General features: G+C 47.5%; 1 protein-coding gene across 5 annotated transcripts in view; it reads left to right on the forward strand.

The window, feature by feature from the left end:
- Positions 1-17,866, forward strand: part of Nck2 (NCK adaptor protein 2) — a 121,714-nt gene extending 103,848 nt beyond the window's left edge. For all 5 annotated transcript variants that reach the window (XM_085679629.2, XM_085679630.2, XM_085679632.2 and 2 more), the window contains exons 4-5: positions 1,756-2,477; positions 16,540-17,866. In XM_085679629.2, coding sequence (XP_085535755.1) covers positions 1,756-2,477; positions 16,540-16,734 — 917 coding nt within the window. In that variant the 3' untranslated portion in view covers positions 16,735-17,866. The remainder of the gene's footprint in view (positions 1-1,755; positions 2,478-16,539) is intronic.
- Positions 17,867-18,081: the final 215 nt, after the last annotated feature.

Genomic DNA, 18,081 nt, shown 5'->3' on the forward strand with positions numbered 1-18,081 from the left:
AGAGTTCCTGGTGTCGGAGGCCCAACTCCTAGGAGGCTTGCACACCCCTGGCCTTCTGGCGTCACTGGGACTGTGACCAAGAGTCTTTGAAGAGGACTTTGGACCTCTTGCGACAAAGTGCTGCTCTGATCAAAGACATCCAAAACCCTTGCTCAGTTAAGAATACCTTAATTCTGGGATACTTCTGTGTTCCATATGCATCGTCTGAACTTAGATGTCCTTGTCGGACTAAATTGTGTCCCAAATCCATATGTTAAAATCCTGACACCCACACTGTGCTCCACCCCCCTCAGGACCTCAAAACTGGGATTATATGGAGATGGGGCCTTTAAAAAGCAATTAAAACAAGCATATTAAGAATTGGTAGGCCCTTCCCAGTGTGGCTTGTACGTGAAGAATGACACACACAGGGAAAACCAGATGAGGATTGAACTGAACCTGGGGTTGAAGACCAAGATGACTCTTAAGTAGACTAGAAACCTAACTTTTGACCTGAATCTTCTGACTCGCTCTTATGGTCCCATGTGTTTGGTCCAGAACGAAGCAGCAGAGCAGTTGTCATAGCCTTACCTGGGTTGTGTATTCACTCAGACCAGTTTGCATCGCCTCGCGTGCTCCTGGCTCTGAGTTGGGGCCAGGGGCCCCACTGAATGACGAAGGATGAAGGCAACATAGCTCCTTCGTTTGGACCCGCACCCTGGGCAAAGCAACCCTGGAGACTAGCCTGCTGAGTCTGCAGGTTAAAGATGAGAGTGCTAAACTACCCCTGGAGGTCACTCGGTGTCACTGGGGAGAAGGGGAGTCCGCAAGGGACTTCCCAGAGTGCTGCTAGCAGAGCTGGTGGGAGAGGATTCCGTGAAAAACTGAGGCGACTTTCCCCGTGCAGTGCATCCCCTGCTCTTAGCCAGTGTTCTTTGCTCCCCTAGAATTGTCTAGAGTTCTACGTTTTAACTGGGTCAGAAGCATGCTTAGGTCAGGACTTCTCAAAATCACCCTCCTACGTATGGAAAGAAGTGTGTTTCACATTACAGGCCAGTGCTTGCTCACATGTGGCTGACAGAGGTATGCACAGGCAAACCACGATACTCGCTGAAGATTTTCCGATCCCCGTAAACCCACTCCATCCGCTGACTTTCTGCAGCCCATTTGGTTGATCCCAGGATCCACTTGCAGGTTTCCTCTCACAGTCTTCAGAGGCCTGCCTGGGACTTAGTATGTCAGTGGGTCTGTTACTAGTTCACTGACAGGAAAATCAGTCCTGAGTTTTGTGAGCAGAGATGAGATGCAAGTGGAGACCGAAGGTAGACTGGCCAGCCTGCAGGCAGGGCATAGGAGGGCAGTGCATTCAGGAAGCAACAAGGAACAAACTGTTCAGGAAGGGGGTAAGTGGATGCAGGACAGGGTAACAGCTGATAGGTCTTTACATTCGTTTAGTCCAACTTCTTACCCCGTATAAAATTGCAGGCACCTTCAATGCTGAGCCCCAGGGGTTCTCTAGAGCTGGCCATCCTTCCAGAAGGATTGTTCTCTGTCCTTGTTATCTTTGTGTCATAGACCCACTGGCATTAGTTAATGGGCAAGTATCAGCTTTTAGTCACTTCCTGTCTGTACCACATAGCTGTACCATTTTTCCCCAAGCTGGTCACTGCCATTTGTAACCGGTCTTTGTGCTCTCCTGGTAAAAATACTTCCATGCCTTTATGGGTGTCCAACATGTGCCCAGTGCCCACTGAGCCCTCTGCCCTGTCTTCACAGGCCTCGGAAAGACACGCAGGAAGCCAAGCGCTCGAGATGCATCCCCAACGCCGAGCACCGATGCGGAGTACCCAGCCAATGGCAGCGGCGCCGACCGCATCTACGACCTCAATATCCCTGCCTTCGTCAAGTTCGCCTACGTAGCTGAACGAGAAGATGAGCTGTCCCTGGTGAAGGGCTCCCGTGTCACAGTTATGGAGAAATGCAGTGATGGCTGGTGGCGCGGCAGCTTCAACGGGCAAATCGGCTGGTTCCCCTCCAACTATGTGCTGGAGGAGGCAGATGAGGCGGCAGCTGAGGCCCCCAGCTTCCTGAGCCTTCGTCGGGGCGCCGCGATGAGCAACGGGCAAGGCGCCCGGGTGCTGCATGTGGTGCAGACGCTGTACCCTTTCAGCTCGGTCACTGAAGAGGAGCTTAGCTTCGAAAAGGGGGAGACCATGGAGGTGATTGAGAAGCCCGAGAACGACCCTGAGTGGTGGAAATGCAAAAATGCCCGGGGCCAGGTGGGCCTGGTCCCCAAGAACTACGTGGTTGTCCTCAGTGACGGGCCTGCCCTGCACCCCACACACACTCCGCAGATCAGCTACACCGGGCCCTCAGCCAGCGGACGATTCGCTGGTCGTGAGTGGTACTATGGCAACGTGACGCGGCACCAGGCCGAGTGTGTGCTCAATGAGCGGGGCGTCGAGGGCGACTTTCTCATTAGGGACAGCGAGTCCTCGGTAAGTGCCCGACTGTCCTTCTTGGGCCGCACTGCCAGGAGAAAGCTAAGTATACAGCTCTCTCACCTGCGAGCGAGTTCAGGGACTCACAGCCCTGGTCTGAGGATGCTCAATGGTCTCACGGTTTTCCTTACAGTTCCTTTGTCTGATTCAACATGGTTAAATATCTTACCAAGTCTTACTTCCAGGTTAGACTTAGTCATGGACATAAGAAAAAAAACTCATTTTTAGGGTTCTGATCTACCATGGCTTCAGGTAGCTGCTAGAGTTCTTGGAACCTCCCTCAACAAGGACAACCTATGTGGGCAACATGACTGGTGTGCCATTCTCTTGCCATGTTCACTGACTATACTTGAAATAGCAAAATGGTATTTGAGGGCACATACTAGTCTAGATAAATACTGTGTTGGCACAGGGTCCGCTGCTCCCATCTTAACTAAATCTGGGAAAGCTAGACTGAGATCCTTGCTGCCATCCTTTCTCCGGGATGTGGGGAGATGTGGGAGGGTGCCTTTTAGTTCCCGTGGGTGATTTTGGCCCTGTAGTAAGGCTCCCTCCCCCTTTCACAGTTTCAAGATGCTGGTTTCCTTTTCCTTCCTGGTCCCTCCCTGTGTAGGAGACCCCTGTGATGACTCGGTGCCATCTACATCTGAGCAATCAGCGGGTTCTCGGATAGCAGGTGCCCGGCTTCTGATGCAGCCTTTTGTTGCTGGTTTGTTATGCTTTGTAAACCACATAATCCCAAGGTTGTCTTGACTGCACGCAGCGCCGCCGCAAAGCTCTTAAAGTACTGACAAACAGGGTTGAACAGAAACCTGGAGTGCTTGAGGGAGATGAGGAAATGGGGAACGAGGCCACCTGTCTGGCACAGCCAGACCGGCCCCAACAGGTGGCTGGTTGTTGGGGTTGTGGCTCTTCGGGACTATGTGAAAGAAGCAGACAGTTTGACCACAGGTAGCCTTTCTGTGTGTCCCTCCTGGGAATAACCCATTTTGTAGATATCTTCCCAGTGACTCTTCTGAAAACCTACACGCAAGCATTTAGTCCTGTGTATTCAAGTGTTAACTGGTTCTCCTACTCGTGTTCTAAGTGCACGCTATACGAGCGGGATGCGTGTGTTCCGCTCTGCTAGCCCGGTGAGCAGTGTGCCCTCGTGCCCTGCGGTACTGATCTGAGAGATGCGGTCACAGCCCCTCATGGAGAGGGGCTGCTGGAGTTTGTTCTTTGTAGCAGAAGGGGCATCGGACTTGCAGAAACCGAATCCCTTTGTGTGTCAGCGCTCTTCAGGGCTGGCCTTAGCCTCAGATGTTCTCAGGCAGTACTCCGAATGCTGACTGCCTCTGAAATCTGAATCCCCAGATGTCCTGATCAAGCCCAGGGTGCATTGTTGCTGGCAGGACTTCACATGGCTTTGTCCTCACGCCTTGGAAGCTCCGTGCATGGCTGCCTTTAGATCACATTCAGGGCCTGTGAGGAATTGAGGACAGAGTAGGAACAGGGAAGGCTCTGAAAATCCAATTAGTGTGCAGAATGCCCGGTCTCAGTGCTTGAGAGCCAGGCGCTTGTATTTGAAGTGGCTTCTTGGGAGAGAAGGGGGCAAGAACCACATACTGGCATCATTTATTGACAGATGAACATGTCCCCTAGGGTTTCTAGTCTAAATAGACCTGTTAATTTTCTGTGTCCGCATCAGCAGCCTGCTTCCTACTAATGGAGGCATTTATTATTTACAATTTTTAAACTCCCTTTTATGAACATCCTTTATCTTGCCTAAGTTAAGAAGCTGGGATCAGACAGGCTTTTGTTGGGTGTGTGAGGGCAAAGAAGGCCTTTTTGGAACGTGTATCTTCTCCAGAGACACTGATTGGCCTGCAGCCTGCAACTGTACATGGCCTCTTTCCCGAAGATCTCGGGGCTGTTAAACTGTGGGTCCATGCCAAGAACCTGTTACACGGGGCTCCAAGTTGTGTTGTGTTTATCCATGGATGAAAAAATGGGCCAGGTTCAGATTTACTGTCTTGTCTGTTTGCAGCTCCATTTGTGTCGGTGAAGGGCCTGTCCTAATGGACACACGGTGACTCCTTTGTCTTTTTCTACCTTCTGCCTCTCCTGTGTTCTGTCTCAGTTTTTCTGTTCTCTTGGGATTTTTTAGGTCAGAGCCTGTTCTCACAGTCAAGCCCAGGTCACACAGAACATTAATTCGCCATCTAATTGCATGTCACGGGGCTGGGGGGTGGGGTTGACTCTACCACAAGGCTAAGGCAGATGCATTTGGGTCTGCAGCCTCCATTATGGAAGTGATTGTGGGAAGCCTGACTCCCGAGTGGGAATAGTAACTCTGGGGAACCCATCTTACTGACAGGTGTCAATTAAAATCTGTCTAAGGTGATTGCAAGGTAAGCAAGGCTCTGGATGATGTTCTATACTGATCAATGCCTATTGTTTTTCTCCTTTGACGGATAAAAATCTACCCATATCTGGGTACATGGAAGTCCACTTTTGAGAACAGTGGGTATATTGCAAGTAAAATGAACATTGCTTTATCTTTGCCTCCAGGATGGAGAAAGTGGGCTAGACTTGAGGACTGACCAACCAAGCAGGCCTGTTTGATTGTCCCGTCCCCAGCTGCGGCACCATCATCCCTTCTCCTCTGACCTCTTTTCCTCCCATGTTCTCTTACCTGTGATGATCAGTTCTTCTTGGAAGCTAAGGGGGTATTGTTAACTTCTCGCTTTCCACCTATGAACTAGCATGTGGATGCAGAAAATCTACAGAAGCCCTGGCCGCCCTGAATGGGCATCAAATCCTTTCATGTTTGCCTACATGGATTCTATGGGGATGCTTACAAGGGTGTACTCGTTTGATTTCTGGCAAGCAGTACAAGCTGTCAGTGTTTGTTTTTGTTTTTCATCCTCAGTTACGAGATCCCTTGTCCTTATAAAAGGTACTCGGAAGGCACTGGACACAAAGTAGGGAGATATTCTGGAAAGATGGAGTGACTGCTGGGTTGATACAGGACATCATTAGCCAGAGTAGTACAGGGGTGTTCCCTTTGTTTACTATTGATCCCCAGAGAGCTAATAATTCCCCTCCAGTGTGTTACATGCTATAATAATAATTAGGTACTAATGTTTCATGCTTCACATGCGTTTTGGGTAGAGGAAAAACTCCCTTGATTAAAAAAAAAGATTTAATATAGTATTGAGCACATGAAAAGTTCAGAGGGTATTTTGTTTTCCCTTTTAAAGCCTACTAATATTACTTGATTAGGAAATAAAAAACTAATGAGTTCTTTGTTTTCAAATTATTACATAGTTTAAGTTATTTTGTGCATATGGATTTTTTAATGTGTGTGTGTGTGTGTGTGTGTGTGTGTGTGTGTGTGTGTGTGTGTCTGTGCACCACATGTGTGAGGTGCCTTTGGAGACCAGAAGAGGGCATTTGATCCCCTGGAACTGGAGTTACAGAGTGTTGTAACCCCTGTGGGTGCTGTGGAATGGAACTTGCATCCTTTTAAAGATCAACAGTTCTCTTAACCAGTTCCAGCCCAAGACCATTTTATTTCTTCTAGAAAGATTTCTAGCCACCGTTTAAGAATAATGAATTGGAACATTATACGCATTGATTTCTTATGGAAATATTTCTAGCGACAATTTCATTGACCTGTCTGTCTAGATGGGGATTCTTACAATGCTGTTCAGATCCAAATCCCCTCAGAAGCTGTGAAATGTAGAGCTTCCTACCCTCCCACTCCCTCAGTATTCCTGGTCCGGGACATTTGGTGCCCAAGAACTTTCAGTTTGACATATTGATGCCATTGCTGCTATTGGTCCACTGATGCTTGTTACATTTATTGGTTTTTTATTATTTATTTATTATTTATTATTGGTTGACCGTGCTGGAGATAGAAGCAGGGTCTCTCCTGTACGTGCTTGGGAAAGGTTCTAATACTGAGCTGCATCCTGACCCCTTATAAGTTGTGGGTGGTTTCATATATTTTTACAGCAGTTATAAACACCACACCTGGATAATATGGTATCCTAAGAATTGTAGAAATGAAGACATTGTTCGAGAGCTCAATTTTCTGTCTGCAGAACCCTTAGCTTCTGTTAGGGGGAATTCATGCCTTGAAATGTTCTGTGACCTTTTTTAAAAACTCCTTGTGTTGGGAGTTGGAGCATTCAGATCTCATTGTCAAAGTGTAAACTCTTTCTGAGTCAGTTAGGAAGACAGGAGCAGACAAGTGAGTTCCTCTAGGATGGTCACTGCTCAGCTCCTAGCTTCGCTCCTACTGGCGTTAGGACAAACAGGTTGGCCCCGAGCAGCATCTATACCCATCTCTCCCTGTCTTAGAGTGCCTAGGGCTGTGATAAACACCATGACCAAAAGCAGCGTGAGGAGAAAGCTGCTTCCTTAGCTTTTACTTCTACATCATAGCCCATTATTTGTCAGGTCCAAAACTTGAGAACTGAAGGCTGGAACGGAAGCAGAGGCTGTGGAAGGGAGCTGCTTACTGGATTGCTCTCCATGGCTTGCACAGCCTGCTGTATAGCACTCAGGTCCACCAGCCCAGGAGTGGCACCGCTGACAGGGAGCTATCTCCTCCCACATCCGTTATCAAGTAATAGCACAGGCTTGCCCACAGGTCAGTCTGGTAGGGACAGTTTTACAGTTGAGGCTCCCTCTTCCAAAATGGCTCTAGATTATGTCAAATTGACCCAAAACTAGACATTACACTCCTTTTGGGGAGGGGGAGAAAAATCATTTTTGTTATGGTTTATACACAGTACGAAACAAAAAAATTTTCTCATTTTAACCTATTTAAATTTTTTTTAGTCCATTATATTCTAATCATGCTTTTCCCTCCCCCAGATTGTGCCCACTCTCCTAACTCCATGTCCTTTCTTTCTCTCCTCTCTCTCTAGAAAACAAACAAATAAACAAAATCAAACATTTTTTAAAAAAAAGAAGACACCACATACATATAAAAACACAAAATCAGAAACTATAATATACAAGCAGAAGATCAAAAATACTCCAACAGTATGAGACAGACAGCTTCGAAAAATACCATTGAATTCTTTTTGGTTTTTTTTGTTGTTGTTGTTGTTGACCATCTCCTGCTGGGCGTGAAGTTTACCCTTTAGTGTGGTTAATCCATCCAATGAGACTCCATGGGAGAAAACTCTTTTTTTTTTTTTTTTTTGAAGTGGATGTCGGTTGCAGATAGCTTCTTAGTCAAGGGTGGGACACTGTGTCTACTTTCTCCTCTTAATGACAGGGCCCCATCTGGCTTGAATGTGCGCAGGCCTTGTTCATGCTGCCACAGTCTCTGAGAGTTCATATGGGCCTCAGTCCTGCTGTGTCTGGAAGACACTGTTTCCTTAGAGTCCTCATCCGCTCCATTTCTTCCAGTCTTCCCACCTCCTCTTCTGCATATAGCTCCTGAGCCCTGAGGGGAGGAGTTTCATGAAGGACTGAGTGTTCCAAAATCTTTCACTCTCCACACATCGTCCAGTTGTAGGTCTCTGTATAGATTACTGTCCACTGAAGAAGGTAGCTTTTCTGGTGATGGTTTGTAGGTACAGCAGTATGTCATTGGGAGTCATTTAATTGCTATGCTTTTTCAGCACAGTGGTTCTCAACCTTCCTAATGCTGTGACCTTTTAAGACAGTTCCTCATGCTGTGGTGACCCCCAGCCATAAAACTGTGTTCATTGCTACTTCACAACTGTAATTTTGCTTCTGTTAAGAATGATAACACTTTTGGAACTAGAGACTTGCCAAAGGGGTCGTGACCTACGGATTAAGAACCACTTCAGTGTAGCAAAACAGTAGTATTTGGGTTTCCCCTGAGCTCATGTCCTATCCAGTCACAAGTTCTTCAACGTGTAAAACCGTGGCTATGCATGAGTTCCGTCTAATGGAATGGACTTGAAATCCAACCATAGAATGGTTGGTTACTCCTTTAGTGTGGTGCTACTATTGTAGGAGTATATCTTGCGGGCAGATCATCATTGCAGATCTTTTTAGCAGGGTTTATAGCTGGATTGATGATTACCTTTCTCCTTCTATAATGTGCCAAGTCCTTTCCAGTACCAGGAGCACTACTCAGTAGGTATAAAGCCTCCAGTTAGGTGCCTGCTCAGCTTCTCTGTCCAGTGTGATATGTGAACGTTGTCTTCAGCAGTAGGACCTTACCATTGAATCTTAAGCTATACACGTGTTTAAAATGGGTTCTTTTCCTAAGATCCATTGCTCATAGCCTGGCTGCTTGCCCCGTTCTCAAGTGAGCCAGAGCTTTGGAGGCAGAGGCCACTTCACCAGCCTTTGACCTTCCTTCCATATTTGCTTCCAAGTGGACAGCACACCATGGTCTGGGGCCTGTGAAAAGACCTAAGTACGAGAGGCCAACTCTTAGCAAAGATGACTCATCGTGTCTGTGCGCACACTCCAAACCCCAGCTTTCTGGTCCCAATGTTTTGAGCAAAGGGTGCTAGACCTATGGTGCTGAATCCGTGTTGACCCTTCTGAGTGAAACTTAGAGCTAAAGGAATGGAGAAAATCGAGAAGAACCTCCAGCACTTGGCAGTCACAATATGTCTCTGAGTTGAGTCTTCAGAGCCAATAGTTGCCTGGACTCGGGTGATAAAACATCCTTTGCTCTTTCTCATCACCTCACAAGTGGCCTCGTTGCCCCAGCAATGTGTTTAGCTTCTGTGTATCGCATACTCTCACCTCCATCTGTTCCTCTATCAGCGTTGCCTGCCGAGACCTCGGTACAAATGTGGAGAGCTAAAACACCACCCCTTCCCCTGCAGCTAAACATGCCCACCCTCCTGGCAAAGAAACATCTTTCCATTCTCATTCCGGCTAGCTTTACTTCTGCAAAGTCTTGGCTGGCTTGCAGGCTTGAGCCAGGTGCATCTTCTATCCCCCTACATTCTCCTTTAGTGAGGGTTAGCACAGGGATGTGTCAGGGACACTTAACTGTGTCTGCCTGGCTTGGCGCTGAAGCCTAAAAACCGTTAGACTTCTCAGGGTGAACTGATTATGTACAGTGCAGAAGATTCTGCTCTGAGCCCAGCCCAGAGCCAGGCTGTAGGGCTGCCCAGTTCAGCCTGTATTTTGTTCTCATGTGGGGTTATGACCGACTGCTGGCCGACTTGGGTCACGCCCGTGGCCTCTGAAGTACCATTGTTGCTACTGCTACAGGGTCCAGATGCTGGCTCTTCAAGTCTGACAGCATGGTACGGGGAGAAGAGGTCTCCACTGTCAGCTAACACAGCTTTTCAGAGAAAGAAAGGATGCCACATCAGCAGTTCAGCCTTAAGAGAGTTCAGAAATGTTCTCATTAAAATCCCTTAGATCAGAAGCTCCTTTTCATATAAAGATAAATGTAGAGTTCATGCAAAATTGGTAGTACATGGTAGAAACGGTTTTCACCCAAAATATAGAAAACTGGGGGAAAAAAAAAACTTAAAAACCCAGGTCCAAATACACCTTTATCATGAGTCCCTGAAATGCCCATGTGGCGAGAACTGTACTCATGGGGAGCTCCTGGGGTTGCCTTTTTGTTGTTCTGAAGACACCGAGTGTGTGTGTGTCTGCCTTGGAGATGGAGACCTTCCTTTGCCCCACGGAGGAGTTGTAAGAGCTTAGCCTGGTTCCTGGCAATCCCACAAGCATACTGCGTAAAGCAACCTGGAGAGGAAATGGTAGAAACAGTGTGGCTTGGGCCGTGTTTGTCTTTAGCAGAAGACATCCAGGGCTGTGCAGACTGAGGGCGAGCGGGTCTCTCTGCCCAGCTTTCTGCTGTGAAGAATGGGATGTAGATGCAGGGGGTCCCGCGTCACAGGTGAGACCCACACCAGTGTCCTTTCCAGAGTTCTTTGACATTTCCCAACACAATTCCATGGGAAATGTTAATATTTACTTATTAAATAGCTTTGTTATAAGGAACTTGCAAATAAAACCGTCACACAGCTCGGTAAGACAAGCACTGAACACTTGGTCCAGGCCTCCCTACCATCAAGAGCCATCCTAAAGCCGTGGAGCCTCACTCTCATTTTATACTTTCACTGTCCATTACCTTTTTGCAGACTTAGCATCCACAACGAAGGAAGGACCGCAGCAGAGTTGAAACTAGAAACAATTAGCTTCAGAACCTCTTTCACAACTTGTCCCTTGGCCTGCATTCCACCACAGTGTGTTACAGATCTCACCTGCTGCCGAGAGGCACAATGGTACCAGCAACCACGGTGTCCCTAGGAGTTTTGAAAAGTGGACAAAGATGTGATTCATAGAATGAGCTAGGAAGTCCAAAGAGTCCTGATCATCTCTTAGTTCTCTCCTGGTCCCTAAGAAAAACTGAAATGGTCACCAGGTGACTCAGGTGGCCTAAGGCAACTGTGCTTCCCCCCCCACGAAGTCCCCTGTTTTTCCTGGCCACCCCTTGTGGCTTCTGTGGTAGGAAGGAAACATCCTCCCCACCCAGTGAGGTGCTTCCGTTTCCTGGAATCCCATCAGGGTTTCACAGATCCTGTGCAGATCATCACTTCATCTTTACTTTTTGTGGTAAAACGTCTTCAGGACCAAACCGGCTGTTTCGGCAGTTTGTCGGTGGGCAGTTCAGTCAGTAATGCTTTGCGCATCTTTCTGCAGCTCTCAATCTTCGGAGCGTCATTGCTGTCCCACACTGAAACTCTGTCCCCATTGAACGCTCACTCCCTGGCTGCCCTCTTCTATGGAGTTCCCTTCCCACTCTCTCTGAATTTTTTTAGACTTAGGGGCCTCTTATCACTGGAATTGTACAGTGGTTGTCTGCCTGGGCCTGGTTTATTTCACTTCTGAAGTCCTCAGAGTTCATCAGCGTTGTTGCAGCAATGTTGTAGAAATTGTCCTTCTTTACTACTGAATATTACATTTCTACTCATCTGGTGATGAGTTTTTGAAATGTTTCCAGTTTGCCTATTTTTTATTAATGCTGCTGTGGTTGTTGGTATATAAGTATTTCTACTTTGATTTCTCTTGTGTATAGCCTTTGGTAGGTTTGCTGAATCAAATGGTAAACCTATTAATTTTTTTTTGAACACCTACATATGTTTTCTCCAGTGATTGCACTATTTTCTGTCTCTACCAACAGTGCACCGGAGCTCAGGTTCTCCGTCTTGGGCAACATTTATTATTGCCTCAAAACCAAAAAACCGTCTAATGAATATAGGGTGGTTTTGACCTTCAGCCTTTGCTATACTTGTCTGCGTATAGCGTGTCTACCTGTTCCCATGGATGCATATAACCTGTGAACAGTGGATGTCTCTCTCAAGTACTTTGACCCCATCTGTTGAAACAGAGTCTCTCACTGAACCTGGAGCTCATCTGTTCAGCTCCATCTCCCAAGCTCTAAGGCTCCACGTGCACCACCGTGTCGGGCTTTTTATCCCCCTTGTGGGTTCTGGGGATCCAAACTTGGGTGTTCATGTTTGCTCAGCCGCCACCCATCCACAGCCACAAGCCACCTCCCTGGCTTCGCTTTGGCACGCTTCCGCTCAGAGTGGCTTCTGCCATTTTTGGTACTCTTTCGAGTCCTTCACGTGGGAGATGTTTCTCAAGTCCCTGCCACTTAACAAAGCCTGGAAGCCGTGACAGGAGGGGCAGGGTAAGAAGGTAGCGTTTTTCGGTGCCATGGAGTCTGCCACACTCGCTCGATTGAGTGTGTGGGAACCACGATGGAGTCCCAATCTCCAGGAGGATAACTACATGATTTTCTTCAGGTTTACCTTCTTATTTCACTTCTCTAGGATCACGAATAATAGGCTCAAAGACCTTTAATTATGGCTAGAATCCACTTATGAGTGAGTACATACCATATTCCTCTTTTTGGGTCTGGGTTACCTCACTCAGTAAAGCGTTTTCTATTTCCATCCATTTGCATGCAAAATTCCCGTGCATGCCTTCTTTGCCGCATGCTGCTTCACGTTTTAAAGTTCTGATTGTGTGAAGAGCAGAATCCACTGCAGGGGCTCCAGCAGGTGAGCATGCCCTGGTAGAATTCCTCAGAGCACCATGGTAGCACCTCTCAGACAAGCAGCATCTCTGTCAGCCCCAACACTTGCTAGAAATGCAGAATACCAGCCCCCCCTCCCCCCACCCCACCCACCCCCCGCCAGTGCTTCTGATGCTGGGACTTGAGAAGCCCTACCTTGTTGGATGTAGGCTTGTGTGAAGCCGCTTGAACAGTGTTGGTTTTCTGGTAAAATAATAGCTTATACTGTCGTTTAAACCAGGCATAGTGGCTCACTACTGTGGAGCCAGCACTCAGAAGGCTGAGGCAGGAAGATCACCAAGAGTGTCAGCCCAGCCTGGCGTACATGGTAGGTTGCAGATCAGCCTGAGCTACAGAGCAAAGCCTACCTCAAACAAGCAAAATGTGTCCTTTAGTCGGAAACCATGTAGAAAGATAAAGAAGAACAATAATTTTTAAAGCCTGCACAGTGGACTATTGTACTCGGGAAATCTACTGGGGGTGAGGGAGACACAGAGCAGAATGAATATGCACCGATCCTGTTTGAAGATGACCCTAAAAGCCTGGTAGTTCCTAGGTTTTAGGCAGGTAGGACATGCAAGCTCTTCTCTAGTTGAGGATTGGTTTTCCTTCCTAAAATAAGGGTCTTTCACTCAAATTAAATGCATGATTGGTGTTGCCTGTGGGTTGCCTTTCGGCCTGTGGAGTAAATAGAGGCTTGGGGATTGGAGAAGATAGTCCGTGCCGCTGTCATTGGTAAAAACACTTCCATCAGTTTTAACTTAAACATGGGCTACGTCGGGCAACCAGGGAACAGGGAGAACAGTGAGGATATTAACCAGTAGAGCCCATTTTACCTCTCATATGTTAGCTCTTCCTTTGGGGATCAACGAACCTCTTCTTTAGAGAAAAGATGTTTACCCTACTGATGTAGAAAGGAAAAAGGTATCCATTTCCCAGATGAAAAGGGCTGGGGATGGAGGGTTTGATAAGAAACCAATAGGCTGCTCTTTCTTTGGGATGGAGGGAATGTCAACATATGTACAGCCCGGAGATGGCAGAGCTTAGTGGTCCCCACAGCAGCATCAGGGTTGTCATCTGGGGATGATGAAGGGAGGTTCTCAGTTCTGCTCCAGAAGCAGAAACTCACCCGTTCTTCAATGTTTTGAGAGGCAGACAGAACCTGTAACACGAAGGGATGTCTCCTGCTGTAGCTCATTTTCAGATTGCCTGAGGAATGTCTCCTCAATTTGAATTAAGAACACTCCAGACCCCCCCCCCCGCCCCGTACTCCTGCTTAGCATGAGTTGATTGTGTGTTCTTGACTTCACGGTTTCCGCTCAAGAAGCCCATGAAATTAAAAAGCCGCCTTCCCTGCCACACCGTTTTACTGCTGCACCGTAACAAGCCCACACACATCATAGTGTCAAATTGAGGATCTCAGATTAAAACAAAATTTCCTGTTTTGAAAGTCCTATTAATTAGCAAACACCAGGCGTATCATATACTTATTCCAGTCCCCTCTAGTTACCACCCCTGAAGACAAGGCTCCTTTGGCGTGGTTGATTCCAGAATCATCCACATCGCGTGGTCTGGCTCCTGGCAAGCTGATGCCGGGAGGGCACCCCCATCTTAGCTCAGAACGGATCTACTTGCGGAATATTAATAGTGAGGAGCCTGGAACTAAAACGTAACTCCCTAAAGAGAACCTGGAGCCATTGCGAGAAGATTAAACAGCTCCCAACTTATATGTGTCCTTGTACGCAACTGTCTGGTAACTGTCTGGTGACCTTGGTGCCCATGCCTGGGGTTGTGAGCAGGCAGCATGTGCCTGTTGGTCAGTACCTAGTGTTCACTTTCCAGGTGAGCCCCAGAGAATTCCGAGGCTAGCTTGTATACATCTATAGCTCTCTGGGTTATCAGGTCGTGGTTGGGATATCACTGGTCATATTCAATCACCCCTGTTAAATACAGACATCGGAAGGCACTAACAGTGGTGCTGGCAATTTGGATACCCCAGAAGGAAATAAATGGCAGCCTGCAGCATTCTTGGGGGTCTGGGAGCATAATAGCTGTGGTAGATGGTGTTGATTGGGCCGGTTGGCACGCTTCTAACTAGTATCCGTCTGTAACCTAACTAGTATCCGTCTGTAACTATCTTGGTTCTTGTTCTATCTTGGTATCTTGGGCTGTCATATCAGTACCTTCAAGCAGCTATTTGATGCTGGCGTGAGAAGGCAGGAACAGTGATGCGGTAGTTAGAATATGCCAAAGGAACGCAAACTGCGACTTTCAGCATGGCTGGGGTTCCTAGGACATTAAAAGGTCTATGTGTTATAGATGTTGTTTATGGGACTTGTTGGCATGCTCCTCTGTGACATCGGAGTTCCATGATCAAAGTGTCAGACTCCGTGTCTTGCTCACCCAGGGGCTCATGCGTGGCCCTGCTAGTAAAAAATCTGAGGCCCTGAGGCCCATTTCTTGCGGGGGCCTCTTTCCAGCCAGCCATCCAGTCCTGGGTATAGCATGGAGATAGATATAGTGTAAGTTCAAACTGCCGTCATTTGTCATTTCTTTCTTCAAGCAGCAGTGGCTGGTGGGTGAGCCTGCTGCCCCCTGTGTTTGAACTGCCCCAGGCTCCTATCCTAGAATGGCCAAGGGCAAGGATGGACTCCTTGTCTGCAGTGCTTGCCCACCTCATCAAATAAGTCATTGGGCTTCGTGAACTTCGCATAGAGGACCTGCTGGAAACGAGGGCTAGCTACTGGCTCCTGCGTAGTGGTAGCAAGTCCAAAGGGATGGGGAAAGGCGGGAGCAGGCTCCAAAGGTCTTGTCATGGGTGTGGGCTGACTGCTTCAGGGTGAGTCCTGAGGGGCAGCCTGACCCTGCCCGGGCAAGCAGGCTTTCAAGGGATGTTGGAGCTTTTGAGAACATCTGTTAGGCAGTAGGTAACCAGGGGACAGAGGGCAGTCCAAGAATACCATAAATGGAAGGAAATGGGGTCCAGGGGTATGAGTCTCTTCACTTCCTCCTGAGCCACACTGCCCCATTAGTGCCGCAGAAGGACAGGTCCTCCTTTCTCCACCATAGGTCCCCTGCACACCGCCAGCAACTCAGCTCCAGTTTCTCTATCTATAGTGGCCTTTCCTGGCTCCACCACAAGTGTGCGAACTCACTCACATGTGCACTCACATGTGCATGGATGTATGCACACTTCACATTCCTGTTCACTTACATACAGCTTCCACAAGTACATGTTCTCCTTCATGTTGTGTCTCCTAACTCATGAGCTTGTGAGGACATTGTTTTTTTTTTTTTTAAATAGAAGGAAGTAGCACAGTTTGCAGTCCCGGACTGACTCCGTACTCACCTCCTTACCGGGTGTCATATAAAGAGTCATACGATCCTTAGTAAACATTGAATTGGTTGATCCCTCCATGCAGTATCCTGCCGACTGGCTTTCAATACATGGATGGGATGGGCAGTTTTACTAAAAACACTAGTATATCCCAAAATATACTCAAGTCAGTAAGGAACTGAACTCATCACAGAATTTAGACTTTTCTCATTGAAATCTGTGCTTGAACCACCATGAGGCCCTCTCTGGGACACGGCAAACTGTCTCAAACACATCCACTGCTTTGACAGTATCCGTTGTTTAAAGGGGCTTAGGTTCTAATAGAAATCCAAAAGGAGTGCTTCTAGTTTCCCTGCCTGCCTGCAAGCCATTGTGAATAATTCCCAGTTTGTCAGAAATAATTTGGGGAAATGGAAATCTCAGGGTTCTTCCGCCTCAAGGTTAACCCAGTTGTCCTTCTCTCTATAATGAGTTCCTACTTGTCAGAGGCCCAGAGTGCATTTATCCCTGAATCCATGGGAAGCAGAATTTCATTAGTGTTTGAATACGAACTGGGAAGCCCTGGGCTGCCGGTCAGCCTGAGGACTGTGCTGCTCCGGGCGAACACAGTACTTGTCCAGGCAGACCCTGGTCTCCGAGGTGCCTATGCTGCTGGTAACTCCCTTTTTCTTCCTCCCCAGCCCAGTGACTTCTCTGTGTCTCTCAAAGCATCAGGGAGGAACAAGCACTTCAAGGTGCAGCTGGTGGACAGCGTCTACTGCATTGGGCAGCGGCGGTTCCATAGCATGGACGAACTTGTGGAGCACTACAAGAAGGCCCCCATCTTTACCAGCGAACACGGCGAGAAGCTCTACCTCGTCCGGGCCCTGCAGTGAAGGCAGCCATCGGCTTCTCTGTGCCCTGCCCACTGTGGGCCTCGCTGCCACCTCTGCCTCCCAGAGCCCAGCGCTGCCAGCCACCTCCACCCATGCGGCCTGGGTCACCTCCACTCTGTAGCCCCGTCAGTTGACCATAGCTACCAAGGTCCTCACAGTCATGCCCATGGCCACCACCTTTGGGCCATCTTCAGGTGGTGAGGGTCAAAGGGAGCAAAGCTGCTTACTTTTTTCCTTTATACTTGGAAGCAGTCTGTTTAAATCCTTCACACACACACATACACACACACACAGAGTAAAAGACTGGGGCCTATTTGGAGGGCAGAAAGTCTGTATGTAGTGAACATGTGACCTTAGTACACACACTCTGAGAGCTGTGTCCATGGGTGCTTGGTGCCTCCCATCAGCCATGCTGGTCCAGGGCCTGCATATATATATATTATTATTTTTTTGGCTCCAGGCTCTGCAGGAGTCCAAGAATGTGCGGATAGCAATACTGGAAACCCTGGGGAGGTGATGGTAAGGGAACTGCCCAGTGCCTTTGAGGCTGTGCTTGCAATAAAAGAGGGGTTTTTGGTTTTTTTTGTTTTGTTTTTTTTGTTTTTTGTTTTTTGGTCTGCAAAAGAGGCAACAGCAGAAAGAAAGAAACTTGGGTAATGTACCCCCAGGTGTGCCATCCACATAATGCTTTTTCCTTCTTGCCCTTCAGCTTGTTTGAACTTCACAATTATGTATTTAATTCTCAAAGTAATATGTATCTGTAGCCGTTTGTTGACACTAATAACAGATGATTAAGGAAAACAGCTGATCTCTCGGGAAGGGGAGCTACCAATACTTTATACATACACACTATATATATATATAATATATATATGTATATTATATATATATTATTTGCTTTACAGGGAAATTTTTCAGGGTTTACAAAAGAGTATGTGATTGGTAGTAACAGAATGTTTATGAAGAAATTGCCTTTTCATTTTTTTTCTTTACATTTGAACTTCTTTATAGTTTGACTATAGAGTCTTGAGATGGCACATTCCTACGATTGAAGAAGGGGTCTTGAGATCCCCTAAACTTGCATACCCAGTTTTTTGAATATTGTAATAAAAAAAAAAAGTACCATGACAAAGCTGTGTGTTTGTGTTTTGGAAGACCTGACTCTGGGGAAAGGACAGCCACAGGGGTCCCAGGAAACCCATCACAGAAGGGAGATGGCTTGTTGGGGGTAGTGCCTGCTGCTCAGGTATGAGGACCTGAGCTCAGAGCCTCCGCACCCACAGAAAGTCAAGTGTGGGTCACATGTATCTAAGCCGAGCACTAAAGCCAGCCCCAGAGCTCACTGCT

The sequence above is a fragment of the Myodes glareolus genome, chromosome 18 (assembly GCF_982192425.1).
Source record: "Myodes glareolus chromosome 18, mMyoGla1.1, whole genome shotgun sequence".
In the NCBI taxonomy this organism is placed as follows: domain Eukaryota; kingdom Metazoa; phylum Chordata; class Mammalia; order Rodentia; family Cricetidae; genus Myodes; species Myodes glareolus.